Source organism: Pleurodeles waltl, chromosome 8, assembly GCF_031143425.1.
Source record: "Pleurodeles waltl isolate 20211129_DDA chromosome 8, aPleWal1.hap1.20221129, whole genome shotgun sequence".
NCBI classification, from domain to species: domain Eukaryota; kingdom Metazoa; phylum Chordata; class Amphibia; order Caudata; family Salamandridae; genus Pleurodeles; species Pleurodeles waltl.
The window spans coordinates 997,885,539-997,911,802 of NC_090447.1; the positions used below are offsets into that span (position 1 = coordinate 997,885,539).

Here is a 26,264-nt window from a genome sequence, read left to right on the forward strand (position 1 = left end):
TACTTTTCCTCCACTGCTATTTTCAGAACCTGCAGCTGCTAGAAAAACCCCAAACACAATCTAAACACAAGATACCTACGAAAGAGGCAAGCTCCCTTGAAGATGTTACATTTGCTATAGTATAGTCCACAAAAACAGATGAAAATGTCACAGTAACTACGGGCAATCACCCACAGATGCACTAAGCTGCTTTAAGCCTAGAGGCAACTTACCGTAGAGGGCCTGGAGATTGTTGAGAGTCCCTTTGACCGGATTCCGAACGGTCTCGCAGTGACCACAGATGTTATCCTAGCAGCATCGGTTTTCTGGTCGCCACTGGGGAGGGAGGAGGTAACTCGAGCTGGTCTACTTTGTGCATTTACTGAATAGTGCGTGGATAATGAGGCGGGTTTTTGTTCCTCGTGTGGGCTTCTGGTTACACCGAGAACGGGGTCCTGCTGTTTTTGAGGCTGCAGGGATCTGTAAGTGAATTCGCTCTTTAAACTACGAGGCATATCCTCTTCTAGTAAGTTCCTGTTTTCTACCGCTGGCTTGGTGCGAGAGTTGTCTTGTTCTCTGTACACATCTTCATTCGACGAAGACAAACTGGTGCCTCTGGTACTTGGCCGACTGTTTAGGCAGGAGTCTAGGTTCTGTTCCTCTAGGGGCCTTTTGGCTACAGTGGCAACAGGGCCTTGCAGCTTCAGAGACTGACGTGTGCTGGAAGCTACTTCACCTATTAAGATACCTGGCATGTTCGCCTCTGCTGAGAAACCCTTTTCTGCCGCTTCTTTAGTGGGAGAGCTTGCTTTCTCACTAAACACGTCTTCATTTGATGAATAGAGGCTGCCTCCCATATCCGGCTGGCTGTTTGTGTAGAAATTCATTTTCTCGATTTGCGCTGTCCTTTTCGGTACAGCTGTAGGGTGGTCTTCCTGCTTTTGAGAGTGCTGCATGCTGTATGTAATTTCACTCTTTAAGCTATAAGGCTTGTCCACTTCTATCGTGTAACCTTTTTCTAGGGCAGGTTTGGTGGGCGCTCTTTCATGTTCACCAAACACATCTTCATTTGATGAATATAGTCTCCTGTTACCTACACCCGACTGGCTGTTCAAGTAGGAGCCATGTTCTCGGCTCTCTCTGCGGAAACAAAAGAAGATTACATTATCAGTACTGAGTGCAAAATGGTGGCAATGCAAAATTGCATAAAACTGTGTTAACAGTAAAATAAACAGTAAACTCAACCGGATTTGCATTTCAGCCTTGCACAAAGATGCAAACAAGATAACTTGGGATAGACATTTCTAAAAAAAACCGAAACGTCACAATATTCTTTAAGTTGCTGCATTATTGACCAGACAGGGTAAATAATGCTAATTAATACAATACACCCACAATGGGTTAATATTATTAATTGGCTTCATTGTGAATAATGTGATAGACCAATGGAGGTACAAAGGCAGTAACCACCTCTGGCCTTTCCTGAGCAATCTGAGAGAATGGAATTCAGTCCTAAATCAGTAGTTAAGGAGGGCACTTTTATTAAGCTGAATAGCTAGCCTTCTGGGACCGGGCTTTGATATCGCTGGTTTGAGGGCATTCTCACACCAATGATAAGTCTTTTTAATGTTTGAGCATGAGTTCATAAAGCTTTGAGTACATTTTTCCTTAAAAAAAAAAAAATGTTACCCAGGCATTCTAGGTTTCCTGTATAATATTGAGATTGCAGGGGTACCTAAAGACTCTAAGTTAGTTTCAACCCTTTTAGGAAAACGGCCAAACTATGACTAAATTGTCTACTTTTCAAAAGTTAAATAAATGATGTGCAAACTGTTAGCACTGTTTATCCTGTAAGTTCCTTACAAAAAGTTTCAGTTTATGTCTTTTTTCTCGACATACAATTATCCTTTTTCAGACAGGTGGTAATGTTTTGTTACAGTTTTTATGGTAGATGCAACTAAAACCTACACTTTTCTAAAAAGGACACATCCCTAAATTGAATTTAATTATTTGTTTCTTGATTCTTCCAGTGAGGATGTCTGAGAATAGATGCTACCAACTGTTTACAAACAAGTCTGGACTCGCATTAGACTTTCGTTTAACCCCTCAGGTTCCGTGGACGAGATGGTTACATCTGCTGTCGTGGCACTCGGGTGCAAGGGACGTAACCACATCGTCCAGCAATGGGCCCCCCAGGGGAAGCGCTAAAGCTCCCCCCGAGGGCCTCGCACCCCCCTCCTATGGGCAGGGATGGAACGGGTATCACTTCCCCTTCCATCCCAGCCCCCCGATGCCCCTAGTGACGTCTGATGACATCAGCGCGCGATCACACTCTGAGCTCATCAGAGGTCACCTCCCATCCGAGAAGAAAGAAACAGATTGGTTTCTCCTCAGTATGGGGGCAGGGGAGATCAGAGAGCCATGAAAAAGGAAGGAAAGGCTTTTCCTTTCCTTTTCATATCTCTCTGAGCATTCCTGCAGCACGATCGCATAGTGTAGGGGTGGGGGGGGGGGGGGGGGGGGCAGAAGACACTAGACACCAGGGATTTTTTGTTTGTTTATACTCATAAGGGTCGCTCTCTCAGGGGGGAGGGGGAATTATTTTATTAGGCCGATCTGCCCCTAGGGGGACGGGGGCACAAACCACAAGGGATTTAAAACATATATATATATTTTTACAGATGGAGAGCGGCCCCTTAGGCAAGGGTCGCTCCCCTGGGAGGCAAATTTATTTGAGACCATTTCTGCCCCCCTGCCCCCCCCCCTCCATGGGGGCAGATCGGTCTATTTTTGTAAGGCTCATCTGCCCCCCAGGGGGTCAGAAAGCCCACCAGACACTAGGGAAGATTTTTTTTTGCCCAAAAAAGTGGGTGGGGGATGGTCATACCCCCACCCCAAATAAATAGGGACAAAGTTGTTCTGCACACTGGTGGGCAGATGGAGCAATTACCCCCGATCCACTCCCCGGGGGAGCAGAAAACCTACTAGATCCCAGTGAAATAAAAAAAAATAGTGGGGTTGGTGGCTACCAACCAGTATGGGCATGGTTATTCCTCCACCCCAACTGAAGGGGGGTAACAGTCTTTCACCTCTCACCCCGCACACTAAAACATCCTATCCCACGGCAAGCAAGAGGACATTTGATTATTTTGGGTTTTGGTTTCACATTTGGGCCATGAGAGCTTGTCTAACTTTCAATATCGTCCCACTTGGAATGGTGAGGGTTGCACTTTTTGGACTCTGGGACACTGCCATGTAGAAAAATCTACGAGACCTAGACACATCTGAAAACTAAACATCTAGGTGAGTTCAGGGTGGTGTGCTTCACATGCACCCGCACCATTTTCTTACCCGCAATGCCCTGCAAACCTCCAACTTTGCTGGAAATCAGACATTTTTCCCACATTTTTGTTAAGGAACCTTGGGTAATCTGCAGAAATCAACAAAGTTCCTACAACCCAGCATTGTCACAGCTATACCAATAAAAATTCTGCCCCACTTGTCAGCCTAAAACTTTTTTTTCCAAACTGCCCTTTTGGACCTGCTTTGATTCCCCCTAATTTTTGACATGTTTTTCGCTCTTCCCTGTCACAGACACTTGACCCACCTACACAAGTGAGGTATAATTTTTACCGGGAGACTGAGAGGAATGTTGGGTGGTAGAAAAATTGCACCGGTGCGGTGATCCCAGACAGAAATGTGGGAACAATGTGATTTTGTAGCTAAATTTGAGGTTCGCTGAGGATTCTGGATAAGAAAACACTGGGGGGTCCATGCAAGTCACACCTGCCTGGACTCCCTCGGGTGTCTAGTTTTCAGATATGTTTGGCTTTGGGAGGTTTCCCTATATGGCTGCTGAGCCAAAGACCAAAAATGTAGGTGTCCCCCGCAAAAACAGGTAGTTTTGTTTTTGATAATTTTGATGTGTCCACATAGTGTTTTGGGGCATTTCCTTTTGTGGGCACTAGGCCTACCCACACAAGTGAGGTACCATTTTTATCAAAAGACTTGGGGGAACGCTGGGTGGAAGGAAATGTGTAGCCCCTCTCAGATTCCAGATATTTCTATCACCGAAATGTGAGGCAAAAGTGTTTTCTTTCTTTTTTTTTTTTTTTACCAAATTTTGAGGTTTCCAAAGGATTTTGGATAACAGAACCTGGTGAGAGCCCAACAAGTCACCCATTCCTGGATTCTCGGAAGGTGTCTAGTTTTAAGAAAAGCAAAGGTCTGGGAGGCTTCCCTAGGTGCCAGCTGAGCTAGAGACCAAAATCCACAGTTAGGCACTTCCCCCCCCCCAAAAAAACGTCCGATTTCAATGTCAAAATGTGATGAGTCCATGCTGCGTTTCCTGTCGCGGGCCTTAGGCCTACCCATGCAAGTGAGGTACCATTTTTATCAGGCGACTTGGGGGAACACAGAATAGCAGAACAAGTGTTATTGGCCCTTGTCTTTCTCTACATTTTTCATTCCAAATGTAAGACAGTGTGTAAAAAAGACGTCTATCTGAGAAATGCCCTGTAATTCTCATGCTAGTATGGGCACCCTGGAATTTAGAGATGTGCAAATAGCCACTGCTTCCCAACACCTTATCTTGTGCCCATTTTCAAAATACAAAGGTTTCCTTGATACCTATTTTCCACTCTTTATATTTCACCAAATAAATTGCTGTATACGCGGTACACAATGAAAACCCATTGCAAGGTACAGCTCATTTATTGGCTCTGGGTGCCTAGGGTACTTGATGAACCTACAAGCCCAATATATCCGTGCAACCAGAAAAGTCCATCAAATATACAGTATATTACTTTTGAACATCTGACATCGAAGGAAAAGGTTACAGAGTAAAACGTGGAGAAAAATGGCTTTTTTCACCTCAATTTTAATGTTTTTTTATTTCAGCTGACATTTTCTGTAGGAAAACCTTGTAGGATCTAAGCAAATGACCCCTTGCTATATTCAGAATTTTGTCTACTTTTCAGAAATGTTTAGCTGTCCAGGATCCAGCATTGGTTTCACATCCACTTCTGTCACTAACTGGAAGGAGGCTGAAAGCACAAAAATAGTAAAAATGGGGTATGTCCCAGTAAAATGCCAAGATTGTGTTGAAAAATGTGATTTTCTGATTCAAGTCTGCCTGTTCCTGAAAGCTGGGTAGATGGTGATTTTAGCACCACAAATCCTTTGTTGATGCCATTTTCAGGGAAAACCCACAAGCCTTCCTCTGCAGCCCTTTTTCCCATTTTTGGAGAAAAAAAAAATTATTGCTGTATTTTGGCTAATTTCTTGGTCTCCTCCAGGGGAACCCACAAACTCTGGGCACCTCTATAATCCCTAGGATGTTGGTAAAAAGAGGATGCAAATTTGGTGTGGGTAGCTTATGTGGACAATAAGTTATGAGGGCCTAAGCGCAAACTGCCCAAAATAGCCAAAAAAAGGCCTGCCACATGAGGAGGAAAAGGCCTGGCAGCGAAGGGGTTAACAATCTCCATGATTAAACATGAAAATAAACAAGACATTTGGATACCAAAATAAATGCACTTTTAAAAAGCTAGACAAGATTGTGGGTTCAGTTATAGACTACCCACATACCCAGAACTACACTGTCCATCACGCCTTGAGTGTGTATGAAAGTGTCAGGTTAAAATTAGCGTTAGTGGTTTTGCATGTATCATATAATAATAGTACGGAAATCAAGGGAGAACAGGAAATGTCACGTTAGTCTTCATTCATACACGGTTCCTGATAAAAACAGTACAGTACAGTGCTCAGTTAAAATAAATATTGAAGAGAAGGCTGGTGGCGGGGCTAATAGTTTTTTCCAGTTAATATATCCAGGGAATCAAATGAGGGATTGCTTACTCTTGTTTCAAATATGGTAATCAACCACGTATGACACAGGATAAAAGGTGGCAAGGACCAACCCCACCCTATCAGCTTGCTTGCAACAGGGTTTTGTTATGCAAGAGGATAGGAAGGGGTTAGATGTCCCATCTCACCCTGGGTATTTTCTAAGACACTTTCCCTGATGTTTTTGTGGAAATTTTGCACCCAGTGGGGCAGATCAGCCAATGTTCGGTAGACTGGACAGTGGGTTGTCATCCCATGCTTGGCAGTGGCTCTGGTGCCTCGTGTTAAATCTTTAAATCCTATGTGAGGTTGTCATTACTGCCACAATTTCCAAGCAGATGTGGCAAAGTGAGAGGCAATAACAACAAGCATTTGCAATGCAATAGTCGCTTGTTTGCTCGAGTTAGAGCTTAAGCGTTGTAAATTCCTAACTGGACTTTTCTTGCCACATAAAATGAAAAGCAAAACAGTTAACATAAGCAAACCGATCGAAAGCGCCACGGCCGCCATGAGCATGAGAGTGAAGGAGAGGTACAAAAGGAAAAAGAAGCTCGCTCGCAGTCAAAAGTATTGGCAAATGTGCAATTATCCATTCAACAGGTTCGATGACCAAGGCGGTGCAAAACTGTCTCAAGGAGGGACAAACATAAAGCATTCACCAATGATGACAAAGGATTTTTGAAAAACAAGCCCAGGAACGAGTGAAAGTGATGGGAGTGCAGTGGGCATACTTAAAAGCCCACAGATACATTACAACAGGTGAGAGCGCTTGCGTGCTCGACCTAGGAAGGTGAGAATGGTTTTAGCCGCCTCGTGACTCAGAAAGATGGCTTAAGCACAAGGATTTCAGTAATCCAAGTTGGTTGCATTAGGTGGCTGCAAAAGTCATCATTCTACTGTAGTCCTGCTGGGGAGACTGGATGGAAGGGGTGGGTGGAGCACAAAATGATTAGGGGACACCTGGTGCTCAAGGCAAGTGTTGATCCTAAAGCAGGTTTCAATTGCTGCTGCTAGACCTGGGAACACAGTGGAATCAAATTACATTTGTATTTGCTAGAAAAAGATGAGTTTTAATGGTGTTAGGCATGGAAAGTCAAGACATAAAAATAAAATGAGAATACACAGCTTATAGGTGAACATCAGGTCTCTAGTGATAAGTAACAATAGCTTGACATTGATTAACACCTGGCATCTCTTCACCTGGCAAAATATTCCCACACTTTCTTTTGTTATTATCAGCGATTCTACACCCAAGGGTGTAGGAAAGCCATGTGATTTATGCCTGTCCAATAACATACGAAATTAAATGTTGACTTAATCACTCATTCTCTCTCTTTCTATCTGTATGGGCCTACATATTTCATTCCAGCCTGCTCAGCTAAAGGACAATTTCTCAATAAAATGGGCTTGGTGTCATGGCTACTTACTATGGGTGATGAAATACTTCTTCGCCTGTCTTGTTCCCTCCTCCAACATACACTTCCGGCTGGAACCATTGGAATTACATTGGTGATGACTGAATCTCCTTTCCCTGCAACTCAGTCAGACAACTGACTAATTTCTGCAACAGACTGCACCTGTACATGTGTGCCAGGCTGAGAATTTTACCTAACAATCATCCGGAATCTATGTCTAAAAGCGTTTGGTACAAACCCCATCTGTTGCTCCCTTATTCCATCCTTGTAATAGAGCAACCTAAATCAAGAAACAAACCTGAACACCGCCATGTGACCAAGAATAGAAGGATGAGAGAAGCTTGGTCTCCCTGGTAAGCATCCACTAATAAACTTACCTTTCATTTTACAACAGGAAATAAAGGTAGAAATCTTCGGAGATGGGTGACAAATCACCTGGAAGAATATTCCAGACTACTCTACATGAGAAATCCTACTACGTAATAAGTAGGGCACACCTGAATAAAAACGAACCTTGTCTGTCTGACAATGTGTGCGTATGCTGTTTAAGTACTGACTAGCGTGCAGTTTACAATGATAATGACATGACATCCCACGCTTATCACAAAGTAGCGCTCCAGGGTCATGTATTCGGGAGTGTGGGCTCAGGGACTCTCCTGCCTCCCATCTCCCCGAGTGCTATACAATTTCTGCCACCCTTCCCAAATGCAACCAAATACATAAGCATTGGCAAAACCAATAGGTCTGACTTGCATATTGAGTACTGATTAAAGTAGTCAAAAACGCCTCTGCCGTCAACAAACAAAACAAAACAAAAACAATTGTTTTCTATATGAAACACATATATCGCGATTCAGTGTACTTTCACTGTTAAAGGTTACCTCATACACTGCAAAGCAAGCACTCCCTTTCTGGTGGAATGGTGCACCGAACAGCCAACAGCATGTGGTGAGAAGCAAATACTCCTCTGGGCAGAATTCAATCAATCACATTCCAAGTGTATATTTTAGAGAATTGCTAGCAGGTAACAGACAGTAGCACTGTCAGCACAGACGTACAGATTAATACAAAATGGGATACTTAGATTTGTTAAAACATTTGAAGCGTCAACTAATTAACCATGGTGAATAAAATGTTAACTGCAACCAATTTAGTCGAGAGGTGTAAACTAGAATATTTTACTAATGGATTTAGACATCATTGTGACAGAATTGCTACAGAACATGAAAAAGTATTCTCGGCTGCACCAAAGCGGTCAACATTAAATAATATTTTGAGTGCTGTATAAATTCGCTACAAGGCCAAGGAACAAAACAGATGCTCATCTTCTACAATCATACAAAATATAAAACCCGTTGAGATAAGGTTTCGTCTGCTGGCTCACCAGGTCCTTGTGGCGCATTGTCGAAATATTTGAATTCTGCCTGACCTCAATACGGCAGCTCTGCCACGTGATGGCTGCCTATGTTGACATTCAGAAGAGACTCCGCCTCCCCCCCGCCCCCAACAGACAGATCTCTTCGTAATTAAATTTAGAGCTGTGAAAGGCGTTCAAATTGATGTTTAAATCGACCAAAGAAATCATGCAGAGGATTATTTATTTTCATGGCATCTTAGTACGCGCCCTCTAGCACACCAGTGATGAGGGGAATCTCTTAGGTGAAAATATAAAATATGACGGTTTGTTCCCCTGACAGATATTTTCATGTAAAGCCATGTGAACAGAATCGCGTCCAAGTGAAGCAAGGAAGTGAGCTGTAGGTTTGCTGCTTGTGAAAAGTACCAGATCGAGACCAGTGGTACCCGATGACCGCCACAGTATTTTTTATTTTCATTTTTGCAGTTTTATATATCACAAACTTGGTCCAAGGGCGTTAGAGCACTTTACATGAGCACTACATTGCATAACACATTTTTTTAAGATATAGGGAGAATACGCTATTTGTCCAGAATCACGAGATGGTAAGCCAGAGCCGGGACTCGAACCTGGGTATCCCAGTTCCAAAAGTCTGCAGATGTGGCCATTAAGCCACAACTCCCACTCACTATGCCTTTTCAATCTTTGAGTCTCTGAAGAGACTGGCATACTTTGTGATAACTTTTGTGCCTGGATGGACTATTGTTCTTATCAGTTTCACTATCTTCCGCCAACATGTTATTAAAAGCTCAGGGGTCCAAGAGGTCAGTCAAGCATTCCCATATTAAAAAAAGGCAGCAGATTTAGAACCCATTCTTACATCTTATCAGCAATATAACTAGTTTTTGTGTTTGTGAGATAAACACGTATTTGGTTTAACACTCATCTAAGTTTGTTCAGTTGCCAAACAGAAAAAAAGAATAGGGGCAATTTGAGGGGTGGAGCACCATCTGAGCGCATTACAGGCACGTGGCCTCAATTTCCTCTGGGCATCACTTGAAAAACAGGAGTAGTTTAGCAGTGGAAATAAACTCTTAGGATACCCAGCTAGGAAAAAAAATCTTTCAAAATCCCAAATAAAAGAATCAATAAAATCTGATCTCCGATTTAATGAGCTGTCGAGAAATTAGGGTAAATTACATTTTGAGTGCTATTCCATTTTTAGGCATGGGTGGGAAGAGACATTCACCAGAATATTAAGTGAAAGACGAGCCACATTTGAGGAATTTAAAGATTATGTTGTTTGGTCAAGGTGACCGTGGACTAAAACTCAATCCATGATCCTAACTGGCAATTGTCCTTAAGTTTAAAAGTTAGATCAACAGGAAGTGGAAGCAAGAGCTCTTGGTTACACTCATGGGACATATCAGATCTGTATTGTAATCTTGAGGCAAGTGATGCCTTAACTTCCTAGAATTAACTTAATACAATATGGGTCAAAGAGTAGCAATATCTTAGGAGTGCTGTCTTAGGTGTGACTAAAGGTGGAGTAGGATTTTATCGAATCTTTCATCAGATAATTAATGACTTATAGTCTAAGGATTATTAATGGAAATCTTAACAAAAAATTATGCTACAACAGGATTGTGCTGGTAAATTTCAGAACACTGGATACAGTTATCCTGGAGCTCATCTAAATGTGACAAAATACCAAACACACCCAATACTATTCTTGTTTGAATCATTTTATTTCATAACATGGCTGCAATTGTGGTTCGAAAGATGCAATGACACTGCTTGGAGCAAGGACCTTTACAGTCAAGTTGGGGAAGAACCTTTGCTGCAATATTCTAAGCGTCTGGCACCATGCCGATGTATTATGTACCTATGTGCTTACAGTGATTCATGACTGCTTTGGAAAAATGGTGTAAACACGACTAGTGTAAATTAAATTAAAACCAAGTAGATTACAGTTGAATAATGGAGGGTTGAATACCTTTAGAAACTGGAGGGTGTTCATCTTGTGCAAGTGGATCAATATGTGCATTTAGGCGTTTAAGTAAACTGCCCCTTGTTTGAAGCCAAATTATAAAGTACCATCACAGATTTGAATGGTTTCCAAATATTTGATTTAAACTACGGCGACCAGATCCCCCCGGCAAAATATCAAAGAAAACTTTTCTAGGTTTTTCTAGGTGAACTAAATAAATAAAAAATCAGGGCTAAGGGAGACTCATAGAGAAAGGTATTCTGCCTTAGGGTCTCTATACTAGTGAAAGTAATATGGATAAACTGACTTGCGACGTGTAAAACAACAGACCTCGAAATCAAGCTCACCAGGTTTTTTGATTGTCTTAAGAACGTCACCAATTTCCATGCTGTTGTTCTGAGGTACAATTTTAATACTCGAAAAAGCAGAACGCTGCAGGTGTGAGCTGAAGGGGCAGGGAGTGGCTGTAAATGGATCGAAGATGTCAGAGATGGCATCGGGATTAGGCTGCCTCAGTATTCTGTGTTCGCAGATTTAATTGCAGCAGCCGTGTGTTTAAGAGGAGGGCTTTGAGCACCAGCACCTTTTTATTTACAAATTAAGCACTGAGAACATTCAATATTCAATACCACAAGAGGAAGGTAATGGGGACGCATCCTCATTGTAGTTATGTGCACTGTAATAAAAGCCAGTTTTAAGTAGTCAGGGGGGATACGGGGTGGACAGTAAGACTTTCTTGCTGAAACAAACATTTGTTGGCATTGCAGGATGGGAGTCAAAACTGTTATCAATATTTAGCTCAGTGTACAGGTTTATTCTCATTACAGCATTCTCTGCTAAAGCCATTTCACGGTCATTATAATGCTTCTACTTAAGATGACTATTATGGCTACAGCTGCTGCATGAAATTAGCCGAAAGTGAACTATGCCAATATTGATAGTCTAATGAGTTGAAGTACTTGTTTATGTCTGAATAAAATAAATTGCATGTGCAAATGTGTTTACAAGTGTCATAATGTACTAACCTACTTTAGAAATAAAGCATAGTCTGTCACAGTAGTAGTCGACACAATCATATTAAATGTCTGAGCAGGCAAGTTATGATGGAAGATGCAGCAGAGGAGAGCACAACAGTACAAATTTATGTTTCGAGAATACAAAAACTGTGCATTGGCTTCCAGAGATCGCAAAGCATGTGAAACCTGTGAAGATCTGCAGGAAAAATGGGACTTCTTAGTGTATCTTAGTGCCTGAAAAGTGTCTCTTAACTGCCTTTTTGAGGAACACTGTATATTCCAAAAGTTGGGTGCTTTAGTGATGGTGGGTAAGGAGAGCTAAGGACCCAATTTTTCAAACTATCGATGGTGTTCAGTGATCAGCTGATTCAGGGTTTGGGAGGTGACGGGGGCAAACTTACTAGTCCTGTTTCTCTGTAGCATTTAGGGACGTTTCTAAACAGAAGAATGGTCACACTACGAGAAGTCGTTTTTTGTATCTGAAGAACATACAATTGTGCTTCTTCCTGTAGATATCCAAATAAGGTTGAACTGAGGCTATTCTGTCTGCTTGTTCAACTTTTGTGTGAAGAAGTATCCACGAAGACAGCAGCAGAAAAATTGACAGACCCAGATCTTCATACAGTAAGAAGGCATGACCTGCGGAACGCTTCTGAGCCCTCACAGGTGACATTCAGGATTTAATTCCACAAACCTCTTGTTCACTGAATAACAGGAAAATTTGGTGGATTTTTTTTAAAGAAAAGGGACCACAAAAGGTTCTCTACCAACTACATTTTCCCACATTATCTTGGAACAAAGACTAAAAGTAAAGGAAAATTTCACTAGCTAACAAAACTAGACTAACGACAAATGTAGTATCATTGAGTACATTGATTCTACAGCAAAGGTGAAAGTCAAATCCAAAAGAAGAGCTAATGTACCCATAAGACACAGCTCCTCCCTGGCTCTGGGTGGGAGACGCCCGACGCCCGTGCTGCGGACCGTTAGAGCGAGGGAGCGCCCCTGCTAGTAGCGGCGGGGCGGGCATGCAGATTGATGACTGGTAGTGGTAGAGACAAGAGAATCAAACAAGCAGAAAGATAGGAGGCAGCTACCCCGCGCTTGTGACAGACAGATAGCCGCCGTTTGCTGCTACCAAGAGAAGACCAAAACGCCGCCGGAGCAGCCAGTTTCATCCTCCCACCGCTGACCTTCCAGCGCCCGGCGCAAGGAGACAGAAGGATAAGCCGGCGGCCTGCGAGAGGCTCCGTAAAAGGACTGTGCCCGCGCCTCGGGGGCCCGCAGGCCGCACAACTCTTGGTAGGCCACACTGATCCTTGCATCCCTTTTTAGGAGCAGCTGCCCAAGGTGACGTTCAGGAAGAGGCCGCCGACATTGCCCACTGGAGCGTGAGAAGGAAGACGAGGAACCGTAATTTAGGATACACGCGGAGACCCGCAGAGGGAAAAGACTGACCCGATTCCCCGGATAACCGGAAGGACTGAGTTGTCTGTGCCCGCATCCCTCTGGACTGACGGCACTCAGCCCGTTCAATACGGATGCCCGGCTCCCCAGAAGGACTGAAGGACTGAGGGTCTGAGCCCGGCATCTCGTAAGGACTCGGTACCACCGGCACGCTCCGGAGGGAGTTCGAGGCCTGTAAGGGATCATCGCAGCCCGCAAGGACTGATTTTCCGAGCGACACTCAGGTTCTGTTTCCAGTAAGGACTGGGGTGATGGAGCGTGGCCCTCAAGAGGCTAACCGGCTTTTGTTTTCAAGCAGCCCTTATTATCTTATTATTAGTGTGTAACTAGGAAAAGCCTTATCCGATTTTAAAGTGATAATTTGTGACTTTTAAGCATGTCAAAGCAAAAAGTCCCCTCTATACCCCAGACATTGGATAATTATTTAGTGAAGTTTGTTAGTAAAATTAATTGCGAGAGGAGACAATCCCTAGGGCTTAGCAGCCCCTCCCAATTATCTAGTGTGCAACTTTCACCTGCTCTATTGGCTCTGGATGACAGTAGTAGTGTCTGCACTAATTCCGGTGTTCCTGATAGGGAAATGATTATGCAGAATACTTCTACCTTAGCCGATCTAGAGGTTTCTACTGATCCCTTAGTGCAACATCCACCCACCCCACTACCTAGAGTGGTTAGAGCATGTAGAAAGACCCAGACTAAACGTGGGGGTGCTCGGCCCGCAAAAAAAAGATTAGTTAGCCCCCTCAGGAATCCAGATAAGGATGAGGATAATACGGCAAATATCGACGACGTTAAACTAGATGCAGAAAAAACAAAAAACTTAGTAAGTATTATTGACCTAAAGATTAAGGGTATTGTCAAACCTCTTATGGTAAAAATTGATCAGCTAACCGCGGAGGTTAATAGATTAGGCGATCTCCTCAAAAAAACACTTGTGGAAGTAGATAGTGTGTCAGCCCCAATAACAATAAGCAATCATGATACTCAGGTTGCTCCTTCCGGTGATGTTACAGGTTTAGATATTAGTAGGAGTGTTGTACAGAACTACCCGACAGCACAGTCCTTAGCCTGTAATGATAGCCAGGTTGTTTTAATACCTGATAGAAAAGAGGATTGGACTGAGGTAAGGCGAAGGCGCGCCATTAATCTCCCTCCTGACTGCGCACCATATGTGGTAGTTTTAGCTAATGTTCCCCCTGTTGTAAAGGGGAATCATCAGGAAACCCACAAGTCTTTAAAAAATAAAACCGTTTCCTGGATGCACAGGCATTGTGGATTCCCAACTGAACTCTCAGATCAAGTTCTGACTACCAGAAGGGTAAATTGGATAGGGAGCTCTAAGAAAAGTTTTAGTGGTGACTGTGTCATTATAAACTTTAAACACCCTCAACATGCTTCCACTGTATTATTAAGAGCTGCCTCATTACCAATTACTGATAATAATGTGTGTGCCCGCTCGCTTGCTTTCTTTTACAGCCATCATAATAATGCCCCTTATGGGAGTAGAGGAAGTAGATTATGCCCTGTTACACACAGGCTATACCCTGATATTTTAATGCAAAACCGGTTTCAACCCCTAAGTTCTCTGGATGCAAATGATTGACTTAATGAGGGAGGGCAGTTCTTACCCCAGGTGACTATTATTCCCTGTGTGGATATCGGTATAGATAATACCATGGCTCAAGAGATGCCCAACAACACAGAAATTGAATTGGCGGTGGATATAAGGGCACCGCCCGATTGTGGGGACATAAGCAATTCAAACCAGAATGCGAATTGGGGACGAAACAATGGTATGGTGCCTGATAGTAATTGTGTTAGGGGTAAGGATACTATTACTATTGTTTGTTGGAATGTGGCAGGGCTGAAATCGAAGGAGAGGGATCCGGGATGGTTAACGTTTGTTAATGCCCATGACATTTTATGTCTTCAAGAAACATGGTGTAAAGATTAAGTTAAATATGAGGGATTTGTTTCTTACAATTTACCGGCGTTGGGAGGTGGTATAGGTAGAGCGAAAGGCGGTCTCCTTATACTTGTAACGATCTGTCGTCCTATTGTGGTTAAAAAGTATATACCTGTAGGGGACCTTGTGCAGATCCTCTGGCTTGTGGATGACAAAGACCATAATGTTTTATTGATTAACTATTATAATAACATTTTTGATGCTACCCGGGTCAAAGTAGTAACAGACTTAGCCGGCGCTGTCGAAAATCTATGTCTGGAACAGAATGTTGTATTTGACTTCATCTGGGTAGGGGACTTCAATACTACTTTGTGCGATTTGTCTACACAAAGGGTTTGTGGGGTTACTAACAGTGCCGGCTGGGATGTCCCGCATTTTGGACATAACAGTTATGGGGAAGCACTGCATAAGTTCATGGGCTGCTATGACCTGGAAATAGTGGAGTGCTGTAAAGATGTTAATGGTTTACCCATTCCCACTTTTAAAAATTGGCACACCAGCTCGGTCATTGACCATGTGATCACATCTTCTAATATTAGTTCTTACTGTGATCCACCAAGAATTGAAGTACCTACCCTAAGTGACCACAACCGCATTATTTTGGACACTACCCTTTGGGCCGGTAGTTCGGTGGATGTGGGAATTATTATTTCTAATGTAGAACCACATAGGACTAACGGTGTAAGGCTAAGATGGATTGGTGAAAGAGCCGATGATTTAACTAGCTCCATAATTAATGAGAGCCTGCCAGACATTGCTTCTATTTTAAAAAATAGTTCTGACTCTGAGAGGGTTTTATATTGTTTTAACCAAATTAATAAAGCTATTGATGCCAAGTTTACCAGTTGCAATAGCAGGCAAAGTAGGAACGGACCGAGATGGTTTAATCACCTTTGCACTTCCGCACTAACTGGCCTCAAGCAGGCTTTAGCAGCGAGGCCCAGGGACAAAAAACTGGTAAATAAATTAAGAATGGAATTTAAATGTGCGCTCAAACAGAGGAAGGGTGAACTGCAGCAACAGGCTTGGGATTCCCTCAACCAAGATGCTGAATTATCAAATTGTACATTATTTTGGGCCACGGTCAACTCGCCTTTTCTAAGGGATGAAAAAACACCACAGTTGACTTCTAATGTTTCTAGCGAGGGTTGGATTGCACATTTTTCCAGCATTTTTGACTCTGATAAAGTCAATGATCCTAGTCCCAATAAGTGGCCTACTCTGCCTTTGGATATATCTGTTAGTGAGGTCAAATATGGTATACAGGCTAGCAAAGGAGGGAAAGCTCAGGGCCCGGTCGGGGTACCTATAGACGTTTATAAAGCTGCGCCAGATGTCTGGGGCCCCCTTTTAACTATTGTTTTTAATGTTGCCGTGTGTGCCGAGGCCCCTGTAACTTGGGGTGAATCAATCATTGTGCCAATTCATAAAAAGGGAAGTAGATCTGACGCTAAGAATTACCGCCCGATCTCTCTCCTTGACTCTTCAGTCAAGGTCATGAGTAGAGTGATGTTAGTAAGATTAGAGGAATGGGCTGAGCAGGATAGCATACTGGCTGATAGCCAGTATGGTTTTAGGAAGGGACGAGGTACGCTCGACCAGTGCATCAATCTTGATCTACTGATCGGGAAGTATACTGAAGCGAAACCCGGTTCCCTGTATCTTTGTTTTGCTGACCTGAGCAGCGCATTCGATATGGTAGATCATTCCATTTTATGGCCAACTTTGTTAAATTTAGGAGCCCCAGAAGGCATAATCTTTTTCCTCGCTAGGTTATACGAGAAATTGAAAACCAACGTACGTTTTGGAACCAGAGGAGAATGTACTCCAAAAATCTGTGTTACACGAGGAATTAGACAGGGTTGTGTTTTGGCACCTCTTTTATTTATTTTATTTATTAATGGAATTGATGATATTTTAAAAAAGGTTAATGCTGATGCACCTCAGATCAACGGTGTTCCGGTGCCGGTGTTACTATATGCCGACGACGCTGTTTTAATCTCTCGAACACCTGTCGGATTACAACGACTAATGGATAGTTTTTCCTCCTTTATTAAAGACAGAAAACTAGTAATTAATAAGGGAAAAACGCATACCATGACCTGCGGAGCTAAAGCCAAAACGTTAAATGCCTTTTTTATAGACGGCGAAAAGGTGCAACAGGTGGATAAATTTTGTTACCTAGGTATTACCTTCTCTAACGACAGGAAATGGAACAATGAATTTAATAACATCCGGAATAAAATGGCAAAAAATGCTTATGGTATTTATAGATTTGCTGCAAAAGTTGGGGATCGTCGAACCAGGGATATGCTCAAGATTTACCAAGCTAGATGTGCGACTATTGCTCTGTATGGGGCAGGAGTATGGGGTTATAGCTGTACCTACAACTTACAGTTGGAGGAAAATATGTTTTTAAAAAAGCTCCTGTATTTGCCCACCTCTGCCTCAACTGAATTAAGCCATCGCGAATTAGCCATTAATTATCTAACTGATCTGATATCACTTAGACCATTGATGATCTGGCGGTCTTTTTGGCTTGGCGATGAAAAGCTACTTAACAGAACTATTGTTGAGGATTGCTTACGTTTGGATAAATATCGAGATATTCCCTGGGTTAAATATGTTGTTGTCTGTTTTTCAGACATTTTTAATCTGAATATTTTAAATAATCCTAGTGCAGCAACCACGATCCCCAAATCAGAAATGAAAAGTATATTTCTAACTTATGCAGAAAGGAAACGAGCAACCATAGCCGGATCATTGTCCTCCGTCATTTTTTATAATAGATACAATCTAATGGAGGGTTTTCCATCTTACCTAACTATGGTGACTAGGAATTCACATAAATTTGTGCTAACCAGACTAAGATTTGGGATGGCACATTGTTTAGTAGCCCATCCAAATATTAAGAAACACCCGATTGGGCCATGTAGGTGCGATAATGTATCTACACAGAGCACTGTGCACCTTCTGCTGTTCTGTAAACTGTATACATGTTTTCGTATAGTATTTTTGAAACCTCTGTTTGTTAGATACGGAACACGTACAGTTAAACATGCCATGGCTTTAATTTTTAATCTGCAATCGGCAGATATTTGTTTTTATACTGCCACCTTTTTAAATCAGTGCATCAATTCCAGGAAAAGTATGAGTTTTTAATATATTTTATTATTCATTCTATATATTTATGAATGACCATATGTATTACTCAATGAGCCATTAACTATAATTAATAACTGTAAGTTTTAATTGCAATGTCTTTGTAAATATGTACTGTTGTCTTTTTCTTTCTTCTTTGTTCATGCTTTCATGGTCATTTATATGTGCCGAATAAAGCTTTATGAATTGAATTGACACAGTGTATAATGAGAAGAGGTGAAGGCTCACAAACAAATCTTGGTGAGTGTTGAGCCAGAGAGGGAAGGAATGGAGTAGGTAAAGGATATAGCTTCAATATAGAGGTAGACGGACAACTAGATTGCCAAGCTAGCAAAAGAGATACCAGAAATAAACAGTTGACAGAAATGTGCCCACATCAAAAGCGCTTAAAGAAAAGTATGAGTCACTAGGTGCACCCAGTTATGAAGTGGACTATGTGGCTGGCCAGTTGCACTGGGTGATGAGATGGATGAGTGGTGATGGGGCTTAATCAGAGAGGGAGGAAATACAAGCTGCACTTCCAGAAGGGAATACTTGGTCATAGTTTTCGGGTGGGAACAAACTTCCCTCATTAGTTCAGTCATGTTGAAAGATGCAACAGGGTGTTGGTTGAGACATGAGAAGGACGATACGGAGTACATTCCTTTGACACCCCTGTGGTGTCTGCGCTCATTTCAATAGGTGGTGAAAGTACATAACGCCAGGCCATCAACAGTGGTGAGAAGAGTAAGTGCTGGAGATCTATTCATTGATGGTAAGGATTTATATGTTTGCTGAGCTTTAGGATAAATATAAGACTGGGGGCACTTTTTTGTCATAGGTGCGCTCCTAGGGGCCTGGTGAGTCCACGCCAGAGGCATCAATGGTTTTATGTTTATTAATTTCCCCACAGAACGGCACAGAAATACCAGATAGTCAGAACGTGGAGACAAAATGGGATGGCCAGATTGGATGTCGCCTCATGAATGTTCAGTAGGTAGGTTCCTTACAATATACAAAAGCAGTTTCAGGCTGCCCATGTTTCAAGTATACACAATGTAATTGTTTAAATCAGAAGTACTTATCACCAAAGCGTATTAGTAGACTGTAGGTAGAAGCACTTTGAGTGTCCACGCTGTAGTGAGCATAAGGTGGATTTTATCTCATGGTGTGAACCTTCCCTTCAATTGTGCCACACTGGTCTGCTGTAGTGGCAGGGGTACTGGAAGTAACCGAAAAACAAATTGCACTGACTCAATTTGTGCATTTACTGGGGCACCCTACTTAGTTCAAAGCACACAAAATGCATTGATTGGTTTGTGGATTTGATATTGATACTAGCTCAGAGCAGATTGGTCATGTCTTGGAAATCAGCAGCTGCACCAAGTAGAAGGGCATGGATGGGGGACGTTAAGGTGTGGGCACACGCAGAAGCTGGTACACTGAAACAGCTCACAGCTCAGGAGCATGGGTATAGGGCATGTGACGAGTGGGACAGTAGGAGCACATATGTTAGTGAACTAATAAAATATGGGTGGTATACGGTTTTTGGTTTGTGGAATGCAACTATATATATCATTTATTCACCTCCTCTCTTGGATGAATTTCTTTGATTGGGAAACAGAAGCACAAAAAAAAAACAGCAAGCCACACAGTTGCCAGTAGCCATCCACTAATAAACCGTACCTCAAAGTCATGGCAAGAAGAATTATGGCCTACAACACTTCAGTTGTTCTGCAACCGAATTCTTAAGTATGGCTCTTACTTAAAGTCACTAGGTTGAATTCCAGAATCTAAATCTTGTTATTCCCTATGATGGAGCACTAACAGAAAACTAAAGTTGCATTCCACGGTTATATTGTTAAAGAATTGCAGATGCTGGGACAGGGCTCTCAGGGAGCCGGTCAGTACAACACTGGCTCTATGCTCCAATGGAGAGCAGAAGGCATAGTTTTGGGTGGAAAAGTTAGGCTGAGTGGATAGAGGGGCTGGGTGGCAAGACACCAAGTGTTGCATAGGACAGCAGATGAGGCAGGAGAGACCAGTGTTGTGTATGGCTCCACCATAACTCCTCTGCCCTGCACAGCTGTTACAATGCAGGGGTGGATGATGTGGGTGGGCTATGCTGAACACAAACCCGGAATAATTGCTCCTTCAAGTACAATGGACAGTTTACAGACCTCGGATATAGAACAGCCCACCCAAAGTAGTACTTTCTAGATACATCAATGGCTAGCCTGGGTATTATATAGTAATATGAACTCACATAAAACCCTTCTAGCATGCACTAATTCAAATATATACCAGGTGATCAGCAGCATACTATAGTTTGTAAGGCTGCATAATGACTCCCTTATACTGCTTGGTACTCTTACACTCACCGATGACATATCTGCTGCTGTCCCTCACCTAGTATTGTACTAACCGTTAAACCAGCCGTCACCAAATGAACAGGCAAAAATTAACTGAGGACAGCTGCCACCTACTGCTGGCCTATCGGCAGACTCCAATCTAGTCCACCACTACAGGTCCCACTAACTACATACTATGTATGACATCTCTCAAGGAGAATCAGACATGGGGTGACAGTAACAAAGTGCATCCCAGCATATCTCTTCACCGTTTGTCTCTACAACCATGCCCATTAAGGGCCATAAACCTTTACACAAAGGTATCTCAGAGCGGACAGCTCGGTGCAGTAACTAGCTAAATGGACTAGGATCATAAAAAATTGATTGACCTGCACAGCTTCTCAAAGATGCCAGCTTACTGTAAACAATAAACTGTGGGTTTGCCTCATCTCCCTCCAACCGTCACACTGCTGAGCACTGCGTCCTATATATAGCAAGATAACCACATCTCTGTGGCAATCACGCATAACATGGACAAAGTTCCCACATTGGATCTAAAACAAAGAGAAACCCTTCCCACCCTACACCCTGCACAGCGGAGCATGCTGTCGATGCCAACAAACTACAGTGCCCCAAACAGGATTAGTAAATCATATAAAAGTTGCAACAAAATACAATAAAACTACAGATGTGCAACGGAGAATAAGTGGATTATTATTAGTATTCCAAGTATCATTACAGACAACTCGAGCTTCGCTCTCATTTCTCTATTTGACTCAAAACTACCCGGTGGCAAAATATCCATAATTCATGATTACTCATCTATAATTCTATATATTAAAGCCTATGAAGTTACATCATGCTGATTTACACCTGCTTCCAGCTTGTTTCCCTAACATACTTCTTTGCTATCTCTCAAGGGAAGTGTACCAACTTTTCAGTCCAGAAGACAGCCAATCCAGCGAAGATTTTACACGCATATGACAGTTTACTGAAAAAAAAGTGGATTGGAAGAAATCTTGGAAAAACGATACTAATTTCGCATACAAGCTAGAAATGTATCAGCAATATTTCGCTATTACAAAGTGCAGGGTTATAAAAAAAAAAACACTCAACCACTTGTTTATGGAACCCAAAAATACGTTGCAAATTTACAAGCAGGGTTGGAAAGCACGCGGATAACGGCAATGAATTTGAAACGTTTTTAATTCCACCACAAACGTATTAGCTAGACTGAGTTTAAAAAATATATATATATATTCGGGTGATTATATCATTTCCACCACTGAAAAACAACATTTTTACCACTCAGCCCACTAAAAACTAAAAATTAAAAACAACTCCAGCGTTAATGGAGAAATGTTTTTTTCCACGTTGCCAACATAAATACGCTTTATGCATTTCAAAATGTTTCTCGTTGATTTATATACTCTTAAAATACATGTTTTAAATGAATGTTAGGTAATGTATGTGGTACAAGTCTACAAGTGAATATGCCCCTTTCTTTCAGACGTTCAGACATTTAATTAACTCCCCTATTAGTACTTTGTCTTCCATAAGTGATTCCTTGACAAAATGGCTTTCATTTCAGAAATTAAAAGTAAATACAATTATCGATTGAAATATGGACTTCCGTTCCCTTTCAGCGCTGAATAGTACTTTCATGGACAGAGAATGGAACTCAAACAGAAATATTATAGTGTGGTCAGGCGGGACACTGTGCATTCATCGCTCACACCATCTTACAGGCAAGAAAAACGCCACTTACCTTTCCTTCTGCATTTCCGAGAATGTTTTGGTCGATCTCTCCGACCTCTCAGACACTTTCTTCTCAATATCTTCCCGCTCTTCCTTTTTCTTTTGCAAGTCTGAGGTGAAGCTCTTCCGTCTGTTTTTCCATTTGGCGAGATCCTAAAGCGAGAGGCACAATGTCACTGGCCCAGCGAGCTCACTTTCTCCAGCCCTCTGTGAAAGCCACAGGTACTCAGAATATCCCAGAGCATCACGTTACACAGGAATCCAGGCCCTGAATTCCGACCTGTATTCCAGTTGCTCTACCACTGTTTTTTTCTGCAGAAGCATTTAATCACCTGTGCGCCTCCAAAATACAACCTATACCGCGTCGACGACTGCTTCATAATGTCCGTAGAGCATGGTTTCTTTTTCAGGCAAAGCTTACTGTATCCTAAACACATAGCTCACCCAAATCAAAAACATGCGTCTCAGCCCATTTCCACTATCCACATGGTCGCAGGAAAACAGCTATCAGAGCTCTGCTGACCTCGAACACAACATGATTCCCAGATCACTCTTTATATCGATTACCATGCCCTCTAATCCATTCCACACGCCCCACCCCCAAACTGATGTGGATTTTACGCAGATGCTCTGACTATGAAGCCTACCACTCTCAACATTACCACCAATAAGCTAAGATTAAGTCAGAAAGGAATTGGAATAGCGCAAAAGCAGCCTCGCTCTGTTGCAAAGGAGGCCTTCACCCTGCAAGCATTGATTGTATCGTTGCAGAAAACCAAACCAAGAAGGCCTCTCTGTACAATGCCCGTGCAGCTTGCCCATGTCAACTTTAAACCCAAAGTCTCTATTTACACTGGAGGATGCCAACATGTCAAGGAAGTGGGGCTTGGGGCATCACTGACTAAATCTGAAAGAACAATTCTTCAGGATGCTCACAGTGGGCGTAACCTTTTCTAGCTGATATCTATGATCTCTTTCTTGTGGTGCCTTCCATGTCCCACACAATGACTACATGTTACAGAAACATACTTCACAGCAGAAGGTCACCTTAAAGCTACTGTATGAATAGCGCAATGAGGGCTGACTGCCACTGCAGAATGAGGTGCATGGTGCATTGAAAGAAATGAAGCCATGCAGAGCCTGGTATGCTAAGGACCTATTTGGTAACAAAGGAAATATGTTGTTGCTTAGTGGGTGGCTGAATGGGACATTCATAGAAAGAAGAAGAAGGTTAGAGAGAGATGGCTGGGAGGATCATTTTCTGTTGGGTAAAAGGTATCACTTCAGAGTAAGGAGGGATGTGGCAGGAGAAAAAAACTTTCAAAGGCAAGTTGATTGCACTGTTCGGTTATAACTAACTGAAAGAATAATTGATAATGGAGAAAATACAATACCTTAACTGCAAAGAAGAAAACTATGTTGTTGTGCATGCAACCCACTTTAGGTTATCTGAAGGTGTCCACACAGGAGTGGTGTAGCAGGCGGGATAACTGCCACTCCCCAAATACTCTCTGTAGACCCACAATTCAGGTTCTCCCTCCTTGGAGTATAACATTCCGTGCCAAGTTATGGCTCCAACAATGACCGGGAAGATGAGTTGATCCAGGGAGGTTTCAAGACTAGCAGGCTGCCATTATTCTTCAGGGGAAGCTGCACACCTGGTGTATACTGCCCCGCTAGGCAGTGGACAGGAGTCCACAGAGGTCATGCCTGTAACTCTTTATGAGTCATGAAGAAGAATAGGTACATTTCTCGACTGTTGGAATAAGGGGGTAGTTATGTATGGGAGGAAAGGACTAAATTAGTTCACACAATGTTCTAGTGCTTGGCCACCTCAATTTCGTAGTGCACTTTCTACTAGTCCCTTTCTATACATCTTAGGCAGAATTTATAAAACCCTTTACAGCTGTGAACCAGTAAGCTATGTTTGGCAGGGCTCCTCACCAATTCCCCATCATTTTCAACAGCATTAATTTAATTATAATTTTGAATGGATGTATCTGGCCTCAGAAGGTCATCACAGCCCTCCGTCATTAGTGGTTTGATCCACCAGTTGGAGAAATACTAAACAAGACAATAAAATTGTTGATGCAATGCTGCTTCTGTTTTGGAAATAGGTTGTTCTGTGCTTGTCTACTACTGTGCTCTGTAACACCAATACTTATGGTTAAAAGCATGCAATGGAAATCATCTATGAAGTTAATTTTCCCACATTCTAGGGATTTGGAGTCATTGTTATGATGCAGTTGAAATTTTAGTACTGTCCTTTATCTCACAATGAGCATCTATATGTGACAGTTTTTACATTATGTTAAAGTGATAATAGTTCTAATGTAAAGTGGTGCAATGAAAAGCCATAGTAACATGCATTCCATCTAGGTTAGCAGTTGATACCCATGTGGTATAACATTTAAATTTCATGTTTAAAAAATTAATTTGTCATTATGTTATAATTCATGACGAAAACGAGTAGTGTGCACTAACATAGTAATAGATGTTTACATGAGAAGTCTTTTAAAAAGCATGTACAAATGTAGCGAATGTAGTAATACATTATAGCTACATGAAAGGCTTATAGAATTTGTTCATTTTAAATGTATTATACATGAAAAAGTCTGGTGGCTGATTAATATTGAGTTATGTTTTAAAATGTTAAATGTATATTCAATGCATAGATGTTTTAATTCATTGAATTAGCCTAGGGGAGGCTTGCAAGGCTCTGTTTCGTGACTGCAGAAAATGTTTAGTTATTCTTGCTAACGTGAACCTTTTTCCAGATTTTGTTCTCATGAGAAAGCTAGCTTGGTACTAGATTCTTTATTGTTTTACACATAGAGTGTTTTGGAATTTGACCTTAAGCTCAGTACATTCGCAACTGTGGACTAGCCACATATGTATATGTATCAAAGTCGCATTGGATGAGAGCAGATGGAATAGTGTCTACCTGTTGGTAATATGAATTTATGGACGTGTTGCAGTCTATGTCACCAGATCGATTTCTTTTGGAAGTTACATCTTTTACGTCATGGGGAGTGATGAATTGACAAATCAACTTGCCCTATGAACTTTAATATACTGTTATTCGCGTGGATTTGCAGCAGTCTTCTCTGAGCATTCATCGCTTTTCCCTTTGAGAGAATCTTTCTCATTTTTCTTCTTGCTGAACCCCCTGGACTCTCAGTACAATCCTCCCTACCCCTTGTAGCTTTGAAATGCCTTACTGAGACTTCGAGATTGTTCCCTTGTTCCAGAGAAGAAGACTGTTGACAGAGCTTCTGAAATGCTGATGCTTTTCCTTTCTATCTACTTTGCCCACTTTAGTTAGTAACCTGTTGCCCCAGATTTCCTTTTCCAAATTCTTTTTGCCCTTTTTGTACTTTATGTCTTTTTGCCCACATGTGTTTAACCCAGCACATGTTAATCACTGATAGGCTAATCTGTAGGGTTACCCTTACTTAAACTAGCTAAATTTAGATGATTTAAAACTGTTGTGATGCTCGTAAGAACTGTACAGCACTTGCATTTTGTACATTAGGGGAATTTTCAGATGTTTTTTATTGTTTTTGTGGAATGTTTAGTTATGCAAATGTTAGTTCGTTTGAATCTTTTCTGTCACCTTGGTCAACCCTTGGTGATTGTATATCTTTATAACTTTTTCTTGTTAGCGGTCTACCTGACTGAGTTTGAGCTTGTAATAAAAGTCCTTAAATTTATTTCAGACTAGAGTTTTCCTTGTGTGGCCCCATTGATCATACTGTCAATATAAATATGATTGCTGTGAAATTTAGTGACTTTCTCCACACCCTTATGCTGGGTCCAAGCATCCATTGACTCAATTTTAAGCATTATCTTTTGAAGGAGAAATACTACAGCAGATCTTAGAAAACTATTCTAGTCTAGACTTATTCCAGGTCCAGGCTCACAATCATGAACATTTTTCTCCTGCATGTTTAGCTCTGTATAGGTCCGGTCTCCAC

At 41.9% G+C, this 26,264-nt stretch overlaps 1 protein-coding gene across 15 annotated transcripts in view; it reads right to left on the minus strand.

Annotated features, from left to right (window-relative positions):
• The window catches only part of LMO7 (LIM domain 7), a 411,754-nt gene that overhangs the window by 83,416 nt on the left and 302,074 nt on the right, over positions 1–26,264 (minus strand). For all 15 annotated transcript variants that reach the window (XM_069205263.1, XM_069205262.1, XM_069205261.1 and 12 more), the window contains 2 exons: positions 22,298–22,440; positions 213–1,119 (listed from right to left, as the gene is read on the minus strand). In XM_069205263.1, the coding sequence (XP_069061364.1) occupies positions 213–1,119; positions 22,298–22,440 (1,050 nt within the window). The remainder of the gene's footprint in view (positions 1–212; positions 1,120–22,297; positions 22,441–26,264) is intronic.